This window comes from Impatiens glandulifera, chromosome 2, assembly GCF_907164915.1.
Source record: "Impatiens glandulifera chromosome 2, dImpGla2.1, whole genome shotgun sequence".
Classification (NCBI taxonomy): domain Eukaryota; kingdom Viridiplantae; phylum Streptophyta; class Magnoliopsida; order Ericales; family Balsaminaceae; genus Impatiens; species Impatiens glandulifera.
Genome location: NC_061863.1, coordinates 18,295,928 through 18,320,781, shown reverse-complemented (window position 1 = coordinate 18,320,781; position 24,854 = coordinate 18,295,928). Strand labels below are relative to the sequence as shown.

Sequence of the window (24,854 nt, the reverse complement as noted above, 5' to 3'; positions counted from 1 at the left end):
TTTTAGTTTCAGCATTTGTTGTTGATAATATCTGAATACGAGGAGAAACCTATAGTTCGAGGAGGCTCGGTCCCATTCCCATTCGATCTCCCTCCAACATCTTCCATCGAAATGAAAATAAGTGAATTATTTGGTTTGAAAGAATTAATATTGGTGGTGGATTATTTGAAATAAGATGAACAATAAAATCTGTCTACACTATCAAATAAAAGAGACATGAAATTATACCCCAAAATAGTTCTGACCCATTCATAATAATTGCAAGACCTCAAAATACAGTTCATGAGACAGAATATAATAATCCACTGAATAACAAACTAAAATAAGCATACAAAATTCCAACAAATTTGCTAAGCTGAAACTTTGTCTAACCGATTGTAGGTTCACTTGGGTGGTTTGCTCCAAGTTTGTTTCTGTTCCTCAAAACTTCCAACAACTGCCGATTGTTGTCTGTCGGCTAGTCGAGCCACAAAATCATCATAGCATGCAATTGAATCCACATTTTCCAAAATTCTAACCATTTTTCCCATATTAGCATCAGTAATAATTGTCTGCCCATCTTCAGATTCTGATCCCATTGCCACTACTACAACAGACTTCTCTATAAATTCTGAATTTAATTGAGACCGGTCGCAAGCCATTACTACTGCACCTAATATTTCACCTAAAAACATGCCCTGTAGAAGAACATAAACAAATGCCAATTATTTATTGTATACAAACTAGTGTAACTAACCAATGAATGGATATCAACTTACCACATGTTGATATCTGTGTTTCTTTTGTTGCAGCTTGTATAGAAGAGACAGTAATCGTTTAGCTAGAAAAGCTTCAGGTGTCTTCTTGTTGATACGAAGCCTTTCTAGAATCACGGGGAATTCACTTAGCTTACGCTGGACACTCAATGGGATAAGTGTGATGTTAAGACCAGATTCGAAAACTGTTTTCGCAGCCATGGGATCAAGAAACATGTTGAATTCTGCAAATTTGTTTGCGGGAATTGTAAAGATATTGCCATTTTCTGTATTTTTATTATCACCACTTCTTATGTGTCCACCATTTATAAAGACCTCCTGCATCACATCCAGAACCGTGAAGATTTTTTATATAATTTTTTCAATCAAACTAATAGAAATGAACTTGTATTATTTAGTGTACCTGAATAAGTTTGTTTGCATTTTTGTCATTAATGATTATCTTAGCCAGATTTGTCAATGGACCATTAGTCAGTATGGTAACTTTTGATCCTGAATCAAGATTTTTTGATACAGAATCCCACACTTCCATGGCCAATGGCTGCCTAAGTTCAGGATGATCAGTATCCCGAGGAGCTCCATATTTTACTGAGTTCTCAGAAGTAAACCTGAAACCAAAACCAAAAGAAAAAATGATAATGGTGAAATGTTTTTTACCCAAACAATGCAATTTACAAGGACAGTTTACCTTCGTGGGCTTCGTGGTAAATCACGAGCTAACCCATAAAGGGTGTCTGAGTCGAGGAATCCACCATTACCATTAGGGATAGCTTGAGTGTACTTGCAATCACCAACAGCCGAGAAAATAGAGTCAGACTGGTTCATTGGAAGTACATCTCCTAGACCAACAGGAATGTCATCGCGACCCATCATGTGTAGTAAATCATAGATGACATCTATGGTTGCTGCATTTGCCCAGCCAGTAGCAGACACAAGTATAGCCTGGGTACAAAAAAAAATGTATTAAAAAACAAAATAGATATCATCAAAAGATGAAACAGAAATGGAATTCTAATTACCTTAAGGTTGATAACCTCTACAGGTTGTTTAAGGAGATAAAATAGAGCAAGGAAATCTCCAGCACTCATATCCATGTCAAAGACCACATTTTTACCTAGTTTTCTCCCTTTAAAATCAGGCGTATACAGAGTTTCCTTATAGTAAGGAAACTGATTCGTGAAATTGAACCTCCCAGTGTTTTCGGTTTTATTAAGAACCTGGAAACAAATAAACCATCAAGATAAACTAATTATATGCTGAAAAAATAACACTATCATATCATTAAATAAATAATGATAGATTGCTTACTTACTTATCTTGTGACTAGTTCAATTTTCTTGTAATTTCTACCTTTATTTCTTGGTTAAGTTAAAAAATCATTTTTACACAATTTTTAAGCTCCTCAATCTTAATACTTAACTAAATACGTATGAAGAGACAATAATGGAGTTTAGTAATGAAGTTCTTTCCGATTAAAAATAATATAAACTTACGTCCAAGATGACCCAAAAGTATTCTCTGTTTAGGGGGTCAATGGGATCCAAATTTGGTTTTGCTCTTGTAGCAACACGAACAGACACTGACTCAGGTCCACTAATTTCCTTAGTGTAGCCATCCTGAGTAGAACATAAGAATTTTGTCAACATTAAAACTAATGGAATATTGTTAAACTAGCTAGCCAACATTAAAACTAATTAATTTTACCTGACATCTACCTTTCCCATTTTTGACAATGCAAAAAGGGTCACGAAGTCCGGTTTGAACATGACCACTATGAACTCCATTTTCTGTCAAGTTAAACTTTGGAGACATGCGGCCATCAAAGAGAGGATTTGAACCATCAGATATTCCATAAGGTTTGTTTGATGTAACTACGGTTATATTCATGAACTCCATTTCAGCAAAGGTATTCACCCCTGTTGGATTATACGAGGTGTTCCTCATGATTTTACTAGCTACACCCGCAGTGAATGAGTCCCACATAAAATAGGTCTGCATGCAAATAATGGCAAAGATGTTTACATGAATCGTTGTTTAACAACATCTATGGAGAACAACACTAAAAAAAAACAGAGAGCTGCAATGTTTTGTCTCTATAATATATATACATGGTACATACATACATACCGTGTTGAATTGGTCATCAATCCAAGTGTCGCGAGTAATTTTCATGGATTTGAAGCAGTATTGTGCCTCGTATGTAAAGTACTGCATCTTCTCAAATCCGTCGAAAAACTCCTTAGTTATAGGAATGGTGTTTGTTGCATCAAGAGGAACCAATGTCAGAGGAATTCCTGAATGGATTACCTAAAATAGCAAAACAAAAGTCAGTTGAATGTGTTTAATTAATTAATTATTAGGTATTGTTGAGAATGAGAAATTAATCCAACACCTGGTATGCAGCAAAAGGATCTCCAAATATGTTGAATTCTGCATAGGGGTTGCTAGTGTAATCAGTGAACAGATTACCACGATCACCACATTCTTGAGGCTGGAAAGAAGATGCGGTGGTGTTTTCTTTTCGAAAACAATCTGTTGGGTTCTTAGACCTCACACCACCACCCATGACATAAATGTGTTGAATGTTCTTCTTAAGATGAGGATTAGTCATAAGAAAAATGGCTAAATTGGTGTGTGTTCCGATAGTGATAACAGTAATAGGACCGGAAGATATCGTGTCAATCATAACTTGTTGAGAAGTAGGTTGTCTGAGAGGAGAATATCTCCTGCTCCCCTAATAAGCAATCATCAAGAAAATTCAGATTGGCTTTTTTCATTTGATCATACATAACATAACATAATATATAGATAGATACATACCTGTGGAAGAAAACTTTTCCTCAAACCATAATTTGAATTAACATCTAATCGTCCTCCCCGACCTGCATGAATTGTTTGTCTGTATCTACAATAACCAGCAGTGCCAATCCCCTGGTGATATTATTAATAATTAATAATGATATTATTAACTAACTGATTGGTGCATGGTCGTTTATATACAAAACAAAAAAAGTTAACCTGTTCAATTAATGGAAGATATCCTCCAACATTTGGTTGTATGGTTCCATCTTCGTCTATTCCTCCTTCACCTCCCATTCCAACAACAATGTCATCGCGGTTCATCATGTAAAGGACATCGTAAACTTGATTTACAGCATGACCGGCATCGGTCCATGCATTTGTGTTAATAGTTATAGCCTACAAAACAATCAATCAATGTTACTACTTACTTACTTAACTTACTGTTATTTTATTTATGATTAATTAACCTGCAATTCGATCTCCGATCGGTTAAACTTCAATAGGTATATGAGAGCAAACAAATCGTCAGTGCCAACATCCGTATCAAGCAGAATCCGGTGAGGCAAGCCGTCGGAAAATATTGAAACAACTCCGAGTAGTGTTACAACAAAGATCAACAACGAGGATCTAAGCGTCCAAATTGTCTCCGCTTCCATCGCACCAACTTCAAATTCAATCGAGTTTTCTCCGCCGCCTTCAATAATATTTACTACTATTATCAATACTTTATTCAGGTAGGCATAATGTCAGTACAAAAAGTAAGTGAATACAACTTAGACTTCTAATGCATAAATAAATAAATATATTCACAACCGCATTAATAATATCACATGTTCTTTATAATAGTTTAACAAATTCATTTCAATCACATGCACTAGTGACATAATAAATTTTCAATATATAACTCTACTGCATTAATAATATCTCATAAACTATTAACAGGACATATGTAATAATTATCAAATCAACTACTACATAATCATTTTCAGAATAATAAAAATCTTTCAAATCTTTATTGTATCATATTTTTCAAATCATTCTAACAACTCAACTTGTATTATTGATCCAAAATATGATTTTCAAAAATTATAATAAAATTTCTTACCAATTATCCCAATCGATGAGGAAGGCTATGCTCTTCTTATCCGTTGAGAAAATGAGAGGAAGGCTGCTTCTTTAAATAGTACATGATTTAATTAGCATGTAGGACATGTGTTTCAAAATCGAACACATGTAATACATGCATTGCATTATTTGACTTATATCAAAGTAACAGACGCATGCGTAAATTAAAAGTGAAATTGGCATGCTTAAATTAAAAGTGAAATTGGCATTATATATAAATGGAATATAAATATACTTTTGCAGATAATAGAATAAAAACATACTTTTACAGATAACGAGATGAGAGGAGATGATTGGGATAACTAATTAGATCACCTATATACCTATAGAGATATCTATATTGTATTGGTTGTAGGGAATCAATAATCTATTAATTATTTTCAAGGCATTTCAAAAAATGAATTTACATTAGAGTTTTTTTTTTTAATATTTGATCAAATGTACGATTATTTACAAAAATGATAGAAAAAAATATTGATAAAAAGTTCACACTAAAATTGGAATGAATTGAAAATTTAATAAATTAGAGATTTTTTTTTAAAAATAATCTGTGCTCCTAAATTCTCTTTTAATCATTTCATTTTGTTACGTCTTTAATAGCAGGTTGGTTACACTTTAACACGACATAGACAACACAAACACGCTATCATTTCCCTATAAAAAATAATAGTTTATTAATTTAATTAATAAATTTATTAATTTAATTATTAAAATAATATTTTGTTATTTTTATTAAAAAATTAATTTAATTATTAAAATTATAGTAATATTATAAATAATTTTTTCTAAAACCAAACAAAATCTAAAACTATAGATTATAGAAACTCTAAAATACTAATAATATTTCAATTAAATCTTGGCTACAGTAACTAAAACTAAGATCATTATATATTAGTTTCTAAATTTTAAAAAATTGTATTTGAATTATTATTTTATTTTATATTTACTTTTATTATATATTATAAAATTTTTAAATTATGAAAATTGTTTAAATATATCACTTTATATATATATATATATATATATATATATATATATATATATATATATATATATATATATATATATATATATATATTGAGTAAGTTACTTCTTATAAAAAAGGAAAAAAAATAAGTTTAGTTTTTGGTGCTAATATTTAAAAGATGTGGTTACAAGAGAGTTTAACACATAGCCCGCAAACATAATTAACTATTTATTAGACGCAAATTATGACGCATAACGGGCTCAAACCTATGATCTCTCAAGGAGCCTAGAGATATTCACCTCTTGTTGTCGTTAATCTAGAAGAGATGATGCATTATTATATATATATATATATATTAATTGGTTAAAAAGATGAATTTATATGGTTAAGAATGTCTAATTTTCATCAAATTTAGTGTTAAATTTAAAATATAAAGTTTTAATAACTTAGTTGGTTAAATGTTTGTACTTGTTTGGTTAAGTTGTAAGTTCAAAATATATATATATATATATATATATATATATATATATATATATATATTATTTTTTATTTTATTTCTAACCATTTCAAGTTTATGTACGGATCAACCCACGATTCGACCCAAATATCATTTACTATCACATATATATCCAAATTAAGAGGTGGATACTAACCCTAAGTTTCTGAGTTCGAGTCCGTCAGACGGCAAATTCTTCGCTTGGTTAAATAGTTAAGTGTGCTTTGAGGGTTACAAACTTAATCCGATGTATCCAAATTAACCACTGGACCACGCAAACCAACCCAATTCAAATTAACCATTATATATATATATTGTTAGAAATTGGTTCATCAGTTAAGTTAATATTAAAATTATGTTGATTTTTTATTTTCATTTCTTATATTTTATTTAATATATATAATAATTTCAATAAAAAAAAGTAAATCTAACTTACTTTCTCTTTATTCATTTTTTATCCATATTCCTTCGGACTATTTCAAATTAACAAGAGGATAATTTGTATTGTAGATCTAGTGAGGAAGAAACACTTGAAAATACATTTCGACTTTTAAGATCTCCTTTCACTAACGATCTTAAAGGCAATAATTTTGTATGTCGGTCACAAAATCTGGAGCAGCATGCGAATAGAGAATGAAAGACGGACGAACGGAGAATGAACGACGGAGCGAGAGAGAGGAGAGTAGCGATGGACGAACGGCGGGCGAACGAAGAATGAACGACAGAGCGAGAGAGAGTAGAGTAGTGGTGGACGAACGACGGATGATCAACAACTGTGTTGAGGAGCGAGAGAGAGCGAAATGAGAGAGAGAATTGCGGGCAGAGAAGACAGAAGAAAAAAGAAGAAGTGTAGAAGTTTTATGTTATATAATTAGCGACATCATTATCGTGTGCCAACGCTAATACTTTTCTCCAAAAACGTTTTAATTCAGCAGAAACTCCTCTTTATTAACGTCGTATTTACCGTGACGCCGATGCTAAAATGTTATATTATTAGCGTCGATTTTACCCTAAAGCCGATGCTAATACTCTTTTCTAAAAACGTTTAGATTCGACAAAATCTCCCCTTTATTAGAATTGATTTTAGGGTAAAATCAACGTTGATAATATAATTTTTTTTTATATACTAATCAAATTGAATTTGAGTTGATTTAATTTTATTAATAATCAAATTGTAACTTACACAAATTAATATTTAGTTGACAGTTGTAAATAGTGTTATATATTTAGATTGTTTTCCTATCATAAAATTTACAAATCACTTTATTTTTTCATCTAAGTTACAATTTTAGATTTTAAATCATAAAGAAAAGTTAAAACAATAATCAAAGAAAAAACAAATTAATATATAAAATAAGACTTCTAAATCATTAAACCCCACTTAGATGTCTGCACGTCCCTATTGTAAAGATGTCTCGCGCATCTGCTTCATCTGATTTCGCACATAAATTGATGTCATTTGATAAATTTCTTATAGCCACAAAAACAAAATTGATGACTTATGAAGAGTCATTAGAAACTCTTAACTTCCTACATGTAGTGAAGAAGAAGGGTCAAACGAAATGGTGGTGATCCAAGCAGTGAAGGAAAAACTTTATATGTCGATAATAAGCAAGTAATTAAATAAACCACATTGATGGACGACTTGAAGTCAATAAACCAAGACACTGAAGTGACCGCAGGACTTGATTTCTCCTTGTCTTCTTCTTCATCCAATGTGCTTCTAACCAATAGACAATTAGGCTCTTTTGGGAAATCTTCATCTTCAATAGCACACACATTGAGTGTAATTGTGATTGTCTATTGGTCAAAAGAAAATTGAAGATGAAGATTTCTCCGAAAAGATTGATGATCATTGAGAAGAGCCCAATTGACTATTGGTTGGAAGGAAATCAGTAGTTTCACTTTTTACCATTAATGAAAATCTAAAATTCCTAAAGGAGAAGCGAGAGATGATCGTGTTATTTAACAGTTCATGTAACTTATTTGGCAAAGAATGTCAGCGACGCCATTTGTTGGCAGGTCACTGGTATTCAAAAGACTATTAAGGAGGGCGATAGCATAATGCCATGGTTGATAGTCTTTATAATGTCAGCCACAACATTTGTCGGTATCATGGATGATATTATAGATTATCAAACACAATATTATGTTAGCGTCGTTCCTAATAGTCTTTAGAATATCTACGACGACGATAGCACAATGTCGTGACTAATAATCTATAATATTATCCACGACATTATGCTATCGTCGTGACTAATATTATTTTTCAAAATAACGGGAATAGGGCAGGGAAACTTGAATTTTAGCGACGACGTTAACAACGAAAACCGTCGCTAATAATAATTGCATATTTAGTGATGGCAATGAAAACGAAAACCGTTGCTGATAATTATTAATTATCAGTGGTAGTGTAACTTTGCCGACGCTTATATTTTTTATTAACCATGGTGCTTTGGTCGCCGTCGCTAATAATAATTATCAGCCATGGCGTATTTTTGTCGTCGCCAAATACTGTCGCTAATAACCCTTATTCTACTAGTAAGCTAACCAAAGTGTATATGGAGAGCTAGTGGCATGCATCTTATCATGTACTTGTAACATAAGTAGTAAGAGATTTAGCCATGATAATTTGTACTATGCTTTCCATCCTACTACCTAGAACTTCCAAGGAACTAGATCAAGAACAAACCATCGAGATGATAAAACTTGTCTAAACTGTCTATAAGCCAACTTTATCTTCTCTTCATCAGCATCCTCCTTCCAATTCCTGCATTTAAAATAACATTAGTGAGAAAAACCATGTAATCATTTTACACAATTCTAAAACAGACGAAATCTTCTTTAACAGGGGAATAAGAAAATGAATACCTAGAGTTTCGTAGGGAGATTTGGTATCAGCCCAGTTGGATACTCGAACCATCGTCTTCCTATGACTAAACTTCGTTGCCCATAATTCAGTCTAGATAAATTCTGGTGAATCAAGTATTAATATTTGTTACACATATAATAGTCATCGATTGAAGTTTGCTGTTAAGATGTAAACTTAATAAAGTGTAGACAATCTTAATCATTCTTTGGGTATTCCTTTTAGGTTATAAGAAACTTCCTGACAATGTCCTTGTATCCATCAAAATAGAAATTCCTTGTCACTCACTCAAACTCAGAATATTTTAGTTAGTTTTACTTTTCATTCCTCTTTATCAAAATTAAATGGTTTTCTAAATTTTGTTGGGAGGTACTTTTCCAACTCTCTGGTTCCACTTTTCACTCACCTCCAAAATTACTTATTTATCCCTATCACTTTTATATATTTACCTTTTTTATTTTATTTATTTTACTTTATTTAATTATTAAGTTTTTTTTATCATTAAATATAATTAATTAATTAATTTTTAATATATTTTTTCAGATTGTCAAAGATAACCAAAGACCAGTTGATCGGATGACCGCAAACTATGGCGATCATCATTTCGAAAATTTTCTTAGTGTAAAAGTGGGTGGATCCTTAGCCAGAATGGATCTGCCGATTATGTCATTAAGAATCTGGATGTGACCACAAAGTCTGAACTTGATCCCCGTGATTTTCGACCGGATTCATTGAGTTTGAAAAGAAAAAGGCAATTTCGTAATTGATGTTGTTTGGTGATGGAGGGAAATCGGAGAAACCCTCATAGGGCAGGTAGAAGAACTGAATGAATACTTCTTCGTCAATTGTGATGGGTTCTCCTCTCACCCGGGACACGATTGAACCATCTATGATTTCAGCATTGGAGAAGAACTCTATAACCTCTTCTTCAAGGATCATTCAAGATTCTTCAAGAAACTTTCGCAAACCGGAGCTCTCAAGATTTTCAAAAACGATCTCTCTAACTTCATTATCGAGTATGGTTAGGACAAAATCGAAACGACGATAAGAGATGTGTGAGCGGATAATAGACTCATTTTGAGAAGTGGATTTCTAAGGAAAGAGGCTCAGATGTTTGAGAGAGAGATATAAGATGTGAGTTTGTATGGTTTGATCTGGAAGAGTTGTTTATAAATAGAAAGCTGGTTGAGGGGCATTAGAAGTACATTGAATGAATATAGTTTATCCATTATGATATGGTCTTTTCACATTTTCCGAAAGGACCTCTTTGGATATTGGAAAGGAGCTTATCTTTTGCAAAGAATATCAAGATAATGTGTTAGAGTAACTGACTAGTCAAGATTAATTGACTAGTTTTCAAAAACACCATGTTATTTTAGTAACCGAATTTGAGATAAAGTCATTACACAACCGATTCATGAAGCAAAATGATCGGTTTGTTTTTAGAAATAGCTTGATAAGTTTGATCCTAATTCTGCCGTTTTGAGGATCGAAGAGTTGATTCTTTCCAACCTACCTCTTGCCCTATTCCACACAGTCCCAATTTATGCTTGCAGTCTTCCCTTGTAAGGAGTTGATATGGATGGAGATTGGTCCCCCTCGACCGAGAAAGAATATCGATATCAAAGAATAGACCGAATAGCTAGGGAGCATATCCGGTCATCGTTTTTGTCCGAAGAGATCATCTTCTTCAAATTATCGAAGAGATCCTAAACTAGGTTCACATGAGTTCTTTCTTTCGTGATGGAAACCATCATTTAAGATTCTTTGAGAGTAACGTTGAGTGTGATCCTTAGCAAGAAACATTTTTGCCAATGATTTCACTAAGAATTTGAAATTCGGTTTGTAAGGATGGCTTTTGCTCCATACGTTTTCAAATGGATTTAGAGAATTGGAAAAGTGATGACGCATCTCGTTGATACAATGTTGAAGAAGGAGAGGTTGGAGAAACCTGTCAGTGGGTAGCTCGCAGCTTTGTGCAAAGTTGCTAACTCACTGAATACAAATTCTTTGCCTGAATAGTAGCATAAGATAAGGTCCTTACGGATTACTGTGCGATTCTGAAGAATTCTAGGGCAACTTTGTTTGTTTTATGGAATATCGAGTCCTCAAAGAAGGGTCTTAAGCTTGTTGCTTCAAGAGACCTAAACATTGCTGAGACTTTACTGTCTTCACAATGTAGGGTTGACTCAAAATCTACTAAGAGAGTGTTGTTTGAGAGATTCATCTTTAGAGAGCAATCTTTAGAGAGCAGTTCTTTTTCAAAAGAGTGTTTTTGAAAATTTTCGGTTTGTTTTGGATATGGTAGGAATAGCATTAAATAGATAAACAAGCGTTTCCACTCGTTAAAGTAAGTCTTAGATTTTGTTAGGGTATGAAGGAGATTTTCATTCAGATTTGATGATGGGGAAGAGGATATTTATGTCATATTCATAGAGATTTCTTTTTTGTTGAAATGTTAGTCCTTCATTTTGAACAGTTGACAGACATAGGTCTTCACGTTGTTTGAGGATGAAACTGTTGTACTTTTCAGAAGAGATATTTTCAAAGCAGTATTCATGATCACTGTCCAGCTGTCCCATGTTGAATGAAAAATAAAACTACCGAAATTAGAGTATAAATAACTAATTGGCTTTTTAATGATGTCGGTTGTATAAAGATCGGTTATTCTATTCTGAATAAAGACCGCTTCAGAGGAGCTATCATGCGGTGGTTGTTCAGTTAGAGAATAATCTATCTGTTTTTCCGAATCACTTAGGCCGTTCGAATTTGTTTACACTTAATTTGATAAGGTTATTTTACCGATTTTAAGAGGAGACAATTGTTCGGTTGATTTTGTTTGAATTGCGTTTCTTATGATTTTTATGCACATAATATGTATGTTAATGTTCGGTCGAATTTAAAAAAAATACCGAACTTTGAGATCCGATCGATAAAAATGTCGAAGTCATGATTTTCTACTAAGATTACTTTGAGAAGCGGAAGCTTCTCCCTGAAAATATGCTTGGTTTTTCAAGTATGCAAAATTGCGAAATTATTTTGAGAAATTTTCTCCCTAAATGCATGCCAGTATTACTAAGGTATGATTTGATACTATCAGCAAGTCCCAAAATAGTTCTGAAATAAGAGAACTTAGCTTCCCGTAGTGGCTTAGTGAAAATGTCGGCTATTTTTTGTTCGGTTGAGACATATTCTAACCGGATATGTTTCTGCTGCACATGTTCTCAGATAAAGTGGTGTCGGATGTCAATGTGCTTTGTTATTGAATACAACACCGAATTATATGTTATTACAATGGCACTTGTGTTGTCATAGAAGATCGGTGATTCCTCAGCTGTGATGCCGAAATCCCTTAGTTGTTGTTGGATCTAGAGGAGTTGAGCACAGTAGCTGTCATCCACAAGATACTCCACCTCTACAGTTGCAGTTGTAACTGGTGTCTTCTTCTTGCTGTACCAGGATACGAGCCAATCACCTAAGAACTGGCAAGTTCCGCTTGTACTTTTTCGGTCTACTTTGTAGCCTGCATAATATGCATCAGAGTAGCTTGTTAGATTGAAACTGGAATCCTTTGGATATCATAGTCCCACATCTTGAGTTCCCTTAAGATATTTCAATATTCGTTAGCAGCAGTATAATGAGATTGTTTGGATTAGCCTAGAATCTCCCGCAAACTCCGACTGCGATAGGATGTTCGGTTGAGTTGCTGTTAAGTATAGGAGTGAGCCGATTATTCCACGATAAGCGGTAATATAAACACCTTGACACGTCTTCGGTCCTTGTCCTAATTTGATTGAAGGGCTCATTGGGGTTAGAGCAACAGAACAACTTTCTATCCCAAATTTCTTTAATAGCTGCTTTTGTATACTTGGATTGATTTATGAACGTTCCTCCTTCAACTAGTCTGACCTGGAGACCTAAGAGAAGCTTAATTCTCCCATCATACTCAATTCTTAACTGTCAGTCATTATTTTAGAGAAGTATTACACATAATTTTGGATTAGTATTGAACCGAAAATAATATCATATACATAGATCTAAACAAGTAGAATGTGTTCATTTTTCTCAAATTTGAATAAGGTCTTGTCTACCGATCCTATGGTAAAATCATGATTGAACAGAAACTTTGTTAGAGTATCATACCATGCTCTAGGAGCTTGTTTTAAACCGTAAAGAGCTTTGTCTAACCTGTATACATGACTAATTAAATCAAGATTTTTGAAACCAAAAGGATGCTCAACGTATACTTCTTCACTTAGTTCACCATTGAGAAAAAGCACTCTTGACATCCATTTGAAAAATTTTAAATTTGTTGAAAAGTGTCAAATGCAGAAAAGATTCTAATAGCCTCCAGTCTAGCAATAAGAGCATTGATTCTTCAAATCATGTTTTGCTTCCTATTTTGGTAGCCTGGCCACTAGTCTAGCCTTGTTCCTTGTAATCAACCGTTTCTCATTGAGTTTGTTTCGAAAGACCAATCTAGTTCTAAATTGACAATTGATTATCTAGTCTTGGAACTCGATGCCATACTTTGTTTCTCTCAAATTGGTTTAGTTCCTCTTGCATGCCACGATCTAATCGGGATCCAACATGCTTCATCCACCCTTTTCGGTCAATCTGTGAGATAAATGCTGAATTTGCATATTTTTCTAGCAATTGATGCCTATAGTTTCGGATGGGTAAGGAGGGATTACCTATAATTATCTCAAGAGGACGATCTTTGTTCCATTTAAGATTCGGTTTGGAGATGTCTTATGACTGACCGGTTATTTGATCAAGGTTAGACAGACCGGTAGGATGAACAATGTTAGGCCAACCGTTTCCTCAGTTGCTTTCTAAGGTGTCAATCTTCCTGTTGTGAAGCATCTGATCATTGCTGAACTTCAACATTATTAACCGACTGGTCATAGACAAATCTCTGTAGACTGGAACCTCATCTTCACTATCAGATTGTATATGTAAAGATTTTCCAATCTATAGATAAATCATTGTTGATGCAGTATTAATTTCAATAGATTCATCAAAGACAATATGAGATGATTCTTCAACAGTAAGAGTCCTATTGCTGTATACTCTATATGCCTACTAACTTCAGAATAACCTAAACTGATACCGATGCTGATTAGCATCGAAAACATTCAAATAATCTTTGTCATTGTTAATGGATGTAAACACTTACAGCCAAAGATCCTAAAATACCGGATATTAGGAACTGTTGTTATGGGTATACTTCATACATCGTTTGTTTAGACGCTGTATTTATCATGGATCGGTTTTGAGTAAAACATGCAGTATTGGTAGTTTCTATCCATAATTTTTTAGCAATACCTAAATTGGCTATCATGGATCTTACAGCTTCCTGAGGGTTCGATTTCTCCTCTTAGTTATCCCGTTTTGTGAGGAGTTCTAGCACTAGACAACCTGCATGTCTAATATCGGATTCTCAAGAAATGCAGTTTAGAGTATTATGGTAAATTCAGTACCTCTATCACTTCTAATTTTGTTAACAGCGTAGAAGATTTCTCATTTTCCTACTCGTCTAAGCATTTTGATCAGATTTGGAGTAGGTTGATTTTTATAAACTAAGAAAATAACCCAAGTGTATCTATTGTAGTCATCAATAATTACAATAGTATAATGCATTCCTCCTATGCTGGTTACCCTAACTGGTCCGAAAAAATCCATGTGAAGTAGTTCTAAGCATCAGTTAGATTGAGTATTCCCTTTACTTTTAAAAGTTGATTTAATTTGTTTTCCCATTTGACATGTAGAACATACTTTATATTTTGAAAACTTCAAATTAGGTATACCTTGAACTAGTTCCTTGGTGCAAATATAATTAATTGTTTTAAAGTTCAAATGATTTAATCTTTTATGCCAAAGCCAATTTTGATCATTTTTAGCTATTATGCAAACAAAATTAGGACATTTTACTTTCCAATCTACTTTATAAATATTTCCTATACTATGTCCTGTCAATAGTGTACTGCCCTGTTGGTTTTTAATTAAACATGCTTGCTTGTGAAATTCAACTGTGTATCCTATATCACACATTTGACTAATACTAAGTAGGTTGAAATACAAATTCTCAACAAGTAATACTCTTTATTAATTAAGTTTTCATTGATATCCTACCCCTGCCACAGCCTTACCTTAGAGTTATCACCAAAAATGATCTTTGAATCGGATTCTTTTCACAATGTCAGTTAACATCTTGCTGTTCCTATCATGTGCCTAGCAGATCCCGCTGTCCAAATACCATTCCGAGTTCCTCAAACACTTTAATCTATTTCCCCTGCAAAATATAAGTATTACACCTTTCTGGTACCCATGTTAATTGGGTCCACGGTTAATTAGTCCCTTGGGGATCCATACTTGAATTTAATCGGATGAATCTCCCTATATAGTCTTAATAGTTCTACTTGTACCACCAGTCTTGACATCTCCCTGTTTGCCTTTGAGTACCTTATTCTTTCGTGGTGGTGATCTTAGATGAAACTGATTTGACCTCCCATCATGTTCTTGTCTAATCGGCCGGTTTGATTTCCTTCTCTTAAGATTAACCATCCTGATGTGGCGGTTGGTCCTACATATGTTATTTCCTTTGGCCAAGTTTGAATCTTGATTTTTCTTCACTATCGGTTGATGTACTATTGACAAGTTTATAAATGGCTACTTGTCTTACTAAGTTTCAACTCTTTGCAGTGATAAGACTTAGACTTTTCTGGATTGTTGGTGTCCGTAGCCTAGACCGAATTTACAGTTATAAGGTCTTGATGACTCGTCATCTGGCAAACAACATCTCCAGATTTCTTCCATGCAGTAATCACGTTATTTAGTTCGTTCATTTTCTTCCGTCAATGATTGAACTGTCTCCTTGAGCGTCTCAATTCTCAGAGGATAGTTCAATCAGTCCATCGGTCTGAATTTCACTCGGATTCACCGATCTGGAAATTTAGCCAGGTTGGTACGGGATTTGACAATTCCTATATCAATGACCATATCATTGAGTGTGTAACCAATTCTTCTCAAGTGAATTCCTCATAGACAAAGTCCAAATACATCTTCTTCTTTTGCCATAAGACAACAGATTCCTTCATAGTCACTGTCTGAATCGTTATGTGCCCACTAGCTTTCCACCAACATTATCTATCAAAGCCTTTTGGATCTTCTTGCCTTGACTGTTGATTGGTGTCCTTCCCTTTGATTATGTTCAGTTGGCTTTCGGTCGTCCCTTCGTGGCTTTCCGGCACTCCAACCTGTAATGACCTAAAGTCTCACAATTATAATAGCGAACATTAGCTTTGTTACCGTTAGAGTAGTTATAGTTGTATGAGTTGGTTGGTTGATTCCTTCTTCATGAACTTTCCGAACTTTCTAACTAGTATGACATCGCATCATCACTGAACTGCTCGACTGATTGACCGGTACAGGAGCTGCTGATTCCAAGAGGTCACTAGAGCCCTGCTAGCGGTTGAGGATGAGATCTCATTTTCATTTCTGGATTTCATTCGAACTCATATGCTCTTAGATCTTCAAAGACGCGTGCACTTCATCTTATGAAGACTATTTGATTCCCTCACACCATGGTCTTAATGTCCAAGAGCTGGGGGAGTGTTCTTAGAGCCTTAATAATCGTTTTCCTTATCATATTTCTTTCCAAGGAGTGAGAGTTCATTCACCACACTTGTGAATCGTCACCAAATTCCTTCATAGTTTTCTTCGGACGCATCTTGATGTTCTCAAACTTTTGAGTGACCACCATTATCTTATTTTCTCTAGTTCTCTCATTCCCTTCATGAAGTTGAATGACTGTCTCCCCACCTCTTTTGCAGTGGTACACCCTCGGATTTTGTAAAATTGATTTTTGTCCAGCGTTGTTATAGATAGCACTTCTACAGATGTTATCAAGGTTGTGCCTTCTCCGATCAATCCGTTGTTCATTCGCTCCTTTCCTGTGCCATCTTTATTGGACCATCAGAGAGGATGAACATCATTTCATCGTCCATGGTGGTCAGATGCAGTTTCATGCGAATCTTCCAATCGACAATGTCTTCGTTTTCTAGCATTGTAGGTTTGTCGCTGTAAGACATGCTGAAGTCTAGTTGCTTGTAGTATAGAAACTACCTAGCTCTGATACCACTTGTTAAGATCGGGATCGCCGAAGGAGACTAGGGGTCCTCTCTAGGACGAACGCTTACACATCGTTTAATGGAGTTAGACGTCTCGTCTAACTACGCTTCTCTTTAGACCTCGTTGTTAAAAGAGTTAGATGACATCGTCTAACTACGCTTTCTTTAGACTCGTCTAAAGGAGTTAGACGACCTCGTCTAACTATGTTTTCCTTTAGACCTCATCTAAAGGAGTTAGACTAACATCGCTAACTACGCTTCCCTTTAGACCCGCGTATAAGGAGTTTATGACTACCACGTCTAACTACGCTTCCCTTTAGACCCTCATCTAAGGAGTTAGACGACTTTGTCTAACTACGCTTCTCTTTAGACCTTGTCTAATGAGTTAGACTACCACGTTGTTAGGATCAGAATCGCCAAAGGAGACTGGGGGTCTCTCTAGGATGAACGCTTACACAACACGCTGGTTGATATTAGCTCAATTAGAAGTTAATATCGATTTTTATACAATGCAAACCGTCACAAACTCTTGAACCGAGTTCAAGTGCGGAAATATTTGTTTCGATTTGAAGCAACAAACGCGGTTTGGATAGAGATAAGAGAGTATGGAATGAATAATAAATACAACATAGAATTTATGGATTTTTCGGAGATAAAGCTCCTACGTCACCCCTTCTTCTCAAATGTTGAGAAGTACATTCACATAGAATATTCAAAATAGTTTACAATACGTCGAACAACTGAGGCTTATTTACTACTCGTTTTCGACTTACAACACTCACTACTTACACAGAATAGATGAATTTGTAATACACGTGAAATTCTAACACACACTTTGAACTATTTTATACAAGAGATTTATGATCTGCTTCAAAGGTTGGTTGTCTATGTTTGTTGGATGCGCTTGTTCATTGTCTATGGCATCTGTTTCTGCTTGTGTACTGATCTCCTTAAGTAGTAAATATGACAACAGTCATATTTCTCATCTTCAACGGATACCTGCATGGTATCCCTTTGATTCTTGATTCTGATTGGTTGATTAAGGAGGTACAGTAGGGCATTTAATGGGTTTAACACTTCCCAAAGAGCAGATCAACATGTATCTTTGTCTTCTATTGATTTGATTATCTAGAGTAATATGCCAAACATATGCTCCAAGTAAAATTTTGTTAGACTTATACCAAAATGGGTATCTGAGTATTTTGACAGTTTTCTGCTTCCCAAATGATATCATCAGACTTGTATTAAAATGGCAATAATGTAGTCGGTACGTTTTAAAGCTCCCTTCTGTATTGCACTGAAATGGAACCAGCCACTCTCACTGTAGATCTATCTTGGCATAGAGCTGGTTCCGTCTCTAATCGGTCAAACTACCGTTCATCTTACAAATTGTCTTTGTATAGTAGCTTAGAATTATACTAAGTAGTTTGTCGGACAAACACACCAGTTTGCTCTGTCAGTTTTGATATCGGTCAACCGGTCATACTGTCGAAGTATGGAAACCGATTTCTCTTCTTAAGATATAAAAGATTCCTGAGCTAGTAGAGCTGATTTCTTTAGTTGATGAGCTGAGCGGTTAAAACCGTTATTCACTGTCGAGCCGATCATATACTGGTTTCGTTGTCAAGATAGCCAATAAATAGTTTGTTTAGATGATCCTGGTTTGTGTCGTCTTTGTGATCTCGGTCAACCGGGATGAGCGATAAACCGATTCCTCCTGCATTTCCTGCACAAATGGTGAGTTTGGTTAGTTCTTTAGATAATTAATTTACTTACTAATTAGCTATCTATTTTCTACATCTAACACGCGTCTAACTACGTTCCCTTTAGACCGCGTCTAAAGGAGTTAGAGCTACCACGTCTAACTACGTTGTGATGTCTAAAATAGTCTGCTTTAGACCACGTCTAAAAGGACATAGTCTATATATGCACCTGCACAAAAACAAATAGACAACTTAGTTTTATTCACACTAAGTTTTAACACAGATCATTCAAATAAAATTAACATAAAATAAGTTTATTCTTTAGTTTATTTTAGACAAAATAATTTGAACCCAACAATTTTTCTTCAAGCTTACCATCTAAAGCTTAACCATTTCTCATCTCATTATTCAAGTTCATTTTAACTTTGTTACAGATTCTGAATCCATTTAAGTTAGGCAATGTTTATCTCTTTTTTATGCAAGAACTATAAAAAAAAAAAAAAAAGCTAGAGCAGTCATGCAATGATGGAATTTGACCTACTTAATGATTTTATTGCTTCAAATATCAACCTACATCTTATCTCTATAGCTATTCTGAAATTTATTTAAAAATCAAGTCTAATGTTCAGGGGTTACAAGAATGATGTGTATGACATAGAGTAATTTTATAAATGTCCGACAATGTGATTCTTGTTGCAGTGGACATTGTAGTCTTGGTTTTTATTCCAACAAAGTTGAATGGAAGAGAATAGGACAAACCAACTCTTGATCAAAACCCATCAAGTTAAACATTAGAATTATGCACATGACATTGCCAAACTATATTTTTCATTTATAAATGTCCGACTTGCTTACATGTTTATGTTTATGAGGTTCTAGCACTTGTACCACTTTCATTGCCTTATAATAAATAATATTCATTGAACTTTTTAATCTAATATTTTTGTTGCAAGTGTTAACCAAATTTTTTTTAGCATACATAGACTCCAAGCTGCTAGAACCGGAGTGAATGATTGAAGAAAGAAGAATGAGTTGTCATGTTTGTCTCTTACTTTTGCTCGTGATATTCATGGAACTTTTTATATCATTTTCTTTTTTGTTGTGAATATTATGACTATAAGAATTAGTTTATATTTCTTCTCACAAGATGGTAGGCACATCATTGGTTATATTCTCTGTTCATTTCAGATCACCTGTTTGTGGAAGGCAAATGTTGAATAAGACGAAACATCATATGCTATTATATCCTTTTCTTGAACAAGTATCGGAATATTGTGTTGGTGTTGGCTATCGCTCTTCGGCAGATGACTTGTGTTTGGTGGATGCATTTTAGGCATTTGGCTTAGACATAAATATTGTTTGGGAGAAGTTGAGAGGATTATTAGGCTAGATAAGAACATGGTGCTATTTTGTAAGAGTTAAATGTATATTTTTTCCCTATGTTTAGCTTTATTTCCTTTTTAATTGGTATAGGTTTAGATGGATTTTCAAATGAAGAAAACTAGATACGTTTTTAGTGATAGTAATAGGTTTTGGTTTCCTGGGTTCGCCCAGCCTATGTTTCGGTGCTGTACTGCCAATCAGGCACCATGCAACATGGTGGACGGCGATGGTCCGGTCACCGTGCAAGCCGTTTCCAAACCTTACAACTTAAGATTATTATATTTAAAATACCAATTCAGATACAATAAACTTAATATTAATAATAAAATATGTCACTTCTAATCTATTTATGAACTTATATATTTATTTGTAAAATTTGGATATTATTTGTCAATTATTCGAAATTAATTATTTTTAGAATTTAATAAATACGATATTATTTTAATAATAATTTATCTTTAATTCTTATGCAATCAGTTCATAAAGGAGTTTTCAAATTAATTTTATAGACTTAGAATTATTTAAAATGTAAAATTAGGAAGCAAAAATTGAGTGTATGCATTATCATATTATTTACCTTTTACATATGATTATTTGACATTTTATCTCTTTTAACAATAATATTTATAACAAAAAAAAGTATAGAGAACATTATAGATATTATCACTTATTTATAAATTTAAATTAGCTAATTATAATAAGTACATTCAATTTAACTTTGTGTTTTTTTTTATATTCAATTTAACTCACAGTTAATATGTATATATACTAACTTAACAATGATACTATATATTTATGATCTAAGCAAATATAATAAAATAATAAATTTTATTATATTAAAAATAATATATTATAAGTATAAAAGAATTGTTAAATAAATAAATAAACATATATTAATATAAAAACAATTTATTAAATATATGAATGATTAATATAAAATTAAATATTTAAAATATATATGATTAATTTTATATATTTATAAATTAATTATTAAAAATATATTATACAGTATTATTATTTCATATAAAATGTATATATTATTTAATTTTAATATTTTAAAAATAAAATATTTAATTTAGGTTAAAAATAATAATTTTATATTATTTAATTTATTTATTGATAAAATATTTATTAAGAAAATTATTAAAATTAATTTATTTTATTAAATATTATGTTTTTTTAATTTTATATTTTAAATAAAATAATTTAGTTTTATATTATAAATGTTTTATATATATATAAACAAAAGTTGCAAAAAACACTTCATTTTGTATTTCTAATTTTATATTAAATTATTATTCTATATAAATATTTAACAAAATAAAATGAAATATCATAAATATAAAAAAAAGTAAATATATTAATAAATAGTAATGATTATTTTTATAATTTTAACAAATAAATTTTATTTAATTTATATTTCTTAATAACAAGTCGTCAACAAATAACCTACATAAAATTATAAATTTTAAATATATAAAATAATGAGAAAAAAAATATTTAATAGAAACACAAACTTATAATTAAAATAAAATAAAATTTCTTTAAAATAACTTTTCCATATTTTTCATTTATAATTTAACATTAATAACTTTATTTTTTTATAAGCAATTCCAAAAAATATAATTATATTGTATTTATATAAAATTCACAAATATTTTAAATAAATTTTATAAATATAAATAGTAATATAGAATAAAAAAAATTTTAAATAAAATTCGTAAAAAGCAATGTATAAAAAAGCATAAGTTTATTATATAAATTTTATAATTTTCCGTTTATTATTATACAATTTTATACTTATCCCGCAACTCCAAAGTCAATTAACTTTACATTTTAATTACTGATTTTTTTAATAAATACTAATTATTATATTAGTTTAAATATATTAATAGTATCATGTGTTATTAAATATATTAATAATTAATAAAAAATTAAATATTCAAAATATATATTATTAAATTTATATATTTATAAATTATTATATATTTTTTCTCAGTTTTATAATAAAAATAGTATAATTAAAAATATATAATAATTTATTTTTAATATTTAAAAATAAATATTTAATTTAGTTTAGAAATTATAAATTTATTATTTAATTTATTTAAATGTTATTAATATTAAAAAATTATTTAATGTTTTATATATAAATAATTTATTTTGATATTATGTTTTATATTTTAATAAAAAAAACAAGTTTAAATAAAATTTAAATATAAAAATATTAATTTATAATTAATTTTATAATTACACAACCCTTTATAATAAATATCATATATATATATAATTTTAGTTTTTAGGAGTTAATAAATGTGAATTTTATTCATATTTATAAACAATAATTCTTTTAATGAGATCATTTTTTATTTTATTATATATTTAAAATTTAATTTTATATTATTTTTAATTAATTTATAAGTTTTTGAAAATTAATTAATTTTGTATTTTTATAATGTATTTATTTTAAATAAAATTCATAATTATGAAAAATAAGATTAAAAATAGATATTGAAGAATAATACAAATTATTAAGTATTATTTTAGTTTAAAACTAATTTTTTAAATATGTTATACTAATATTGAATGATATTAATATTTACACAAATATAATATTTTTTTAATTTGTTTTATAATAATTATAAAAAATTATTTAAAATTATTCTATATTTATCTTATTTTTTAAACCGCTTATTAATTTAAAAAATATGTGTTATAATATAAATTTTAAAATTAAAAAATAGTTGTAAAAATTGATATATTTGTTAAAAAATATAATTTATAAGAACGTTTAATATTGTACAAAACAAAATAATATAGTATATATCATACGTGTTTATTTTATTAATTTATAATTAATAGTTTGTAAAATTATAACATATAAATTTAAAATATGAAAAACTAAGTATTTATTTGAGTTACGGTATATTCAAATAATTATATAAATTCATCTTATAAAATTAAAAAGAATTTATATTATAAAATTTTATATAATTTAAAAATATATTCATAATTTTTTAATATTATTTCAAAAAAATTATTATGATATATTGTATAAATATAAATCTTTTTAAATACTTGCATTAATAATCAAATTAATTAATCTATATTAATTATTAGCTTGCATAAAAAATGATTTGTGATATAAAAAAATATAATTAATATTGTCATAATCAAAAATGTTTTCAAATAAACTTATTTAAAATAAAGTAGATATATTTTTGTTTTATGTAAAATTTAGAATATTTAATTAGGTTAAATATTAATTTTATTATTATATCTTTTGATTGTCTTAAATTTTTAGAAAAATAGTATTTGAATAACAAGATATTAAGTTTTTTATTTTGAGGATGTTGTATTTATTAAATATTAAATATATTTTGTTCAATTTTAAAAAATAATTATAATATTGATAGAATATATTGAAAATAATGTATTTAAAATGAATATTGACTTTTTACAAAGTAGCCTTATTTTCTTTGGTCGTTTCACTTTCCCAAACTAAGTCATTCATTCCAAAACTAACCTAGTTTACTATTCGAAAACGCAATTCTTTTATTTTTTATTCTTTTACATTTAAAATTCATTATATATAAATTAATATTTATATTTTGATATATAATTTAAATTATTATTTATATTTTGATATATATTTTAATTATTATTTTTATAATTTAATTATTTATATTTTGATATATAATTTAAATTTGATTGTTTTTTTTATAAATTGTATTATTTATATTTTAATATATATATATATATTTACATTTCAATTATTAGTATATATATAATAAATATTCCCATTAGTATTTTAATAAATAATTAATAAATACTATAAATTGAAAATATTTAACTATAATAATTATATATTCATAAAAAACTTTTTTAAATTTATCAATTATTTATTAAATATAATAATATTTTTAATTAATATTTTAACCATATTTAATATAGTAAGTCTTATTATTAGATAACTTATTTATTAAATATAATAAAGTATAGTACTCACCCACATGAAATGATTGATAAGATCAATATACATATTTGCAAAATTTTAGTATATTTAAATAGAGAAATGATTAGGTGAAGGAATTTGGTGAGGGAATGATGTGTCATAATCTTATTCCTAAAACATCAAATAATTTCTCTTTTTTCTCTCTTTTCCTCCCACTTTTACATTTTCAAACCAATGAAGGTGATACACGTCATTCCCTCACCAAATTCCCTCACTAAATCTCTCACTCTATCACTCCTCATTTAAATATACGGTAAATATCAAAATAATACTATATAATTTTAAAAAAATTTAAAGTATATATTATATAATACTAATTAAAAACATTTTGAAACTAAAATTATTTAATATATACAATTTTTAAATATTCTATCTTATCAAATATAAATTATTTTATTTCACTATAAATATAAATGTGATTATTTTATTTCAAAATAGACCTAATTAAAGTATGTTACCAAGTTAATCTCAAAATCTAATGGATAATTCTTATATTATTTAACTTGACATTGTATTATCAATTTATAAAAAATAATTATAGATACAAATGCCATTAAATTATTCTCAATCTCATTATTTCACCTCCACTTTAATCTAATTTGACAAT

At 30.5% G+C, this 24,854-nt stretch overlaps 1 protein-coding gene across 1 annotated transcript; it reads right to left on the bottom strand.

The window, feature by feature from the left end:
• Nucleotides 1-235: 235 nt before the first annotated feature.
• LOC124926695 lies at nucleotides 236-4,699 on the bottom strand. Its single transcript, XM_047466973.1, has 13 exons — nucleotides 4,663-4,699; nucleotides 4,025-4,251; nucleotides 3,774-3,953; nucleotides 3,576-3,686; nucleotides 3,148-3,489; nucleotides 2,883-3,062; nucleotides 2,460-2,747; nucleotides 2,249-2,371; nucleotides 1,775-1,972; nucleotides 1,444-1,697; nucleotides 1,159-1,363; nucleotides 759-1,073; nucleotides 236-677 (listed from the first exon to the last, which is right to left on the bottom strand). The coding sequence occupies exons 2-13, from the start codon at nucleotides 4,211-4,213 to the stop codon at nucleotides 384-386; spliced, it is 2,679 nt and encodes an 892-aa protein (XP_047322929.1). The 5' UTR covers nucleotides 4,214-4,251; nucleotides 4,663-4,699; the 3' UTR covers nucleotides 236-383.
• Between the last annotated feature and the right edge of the window lie 20,155 nt (nucleotides 4,700-24,854).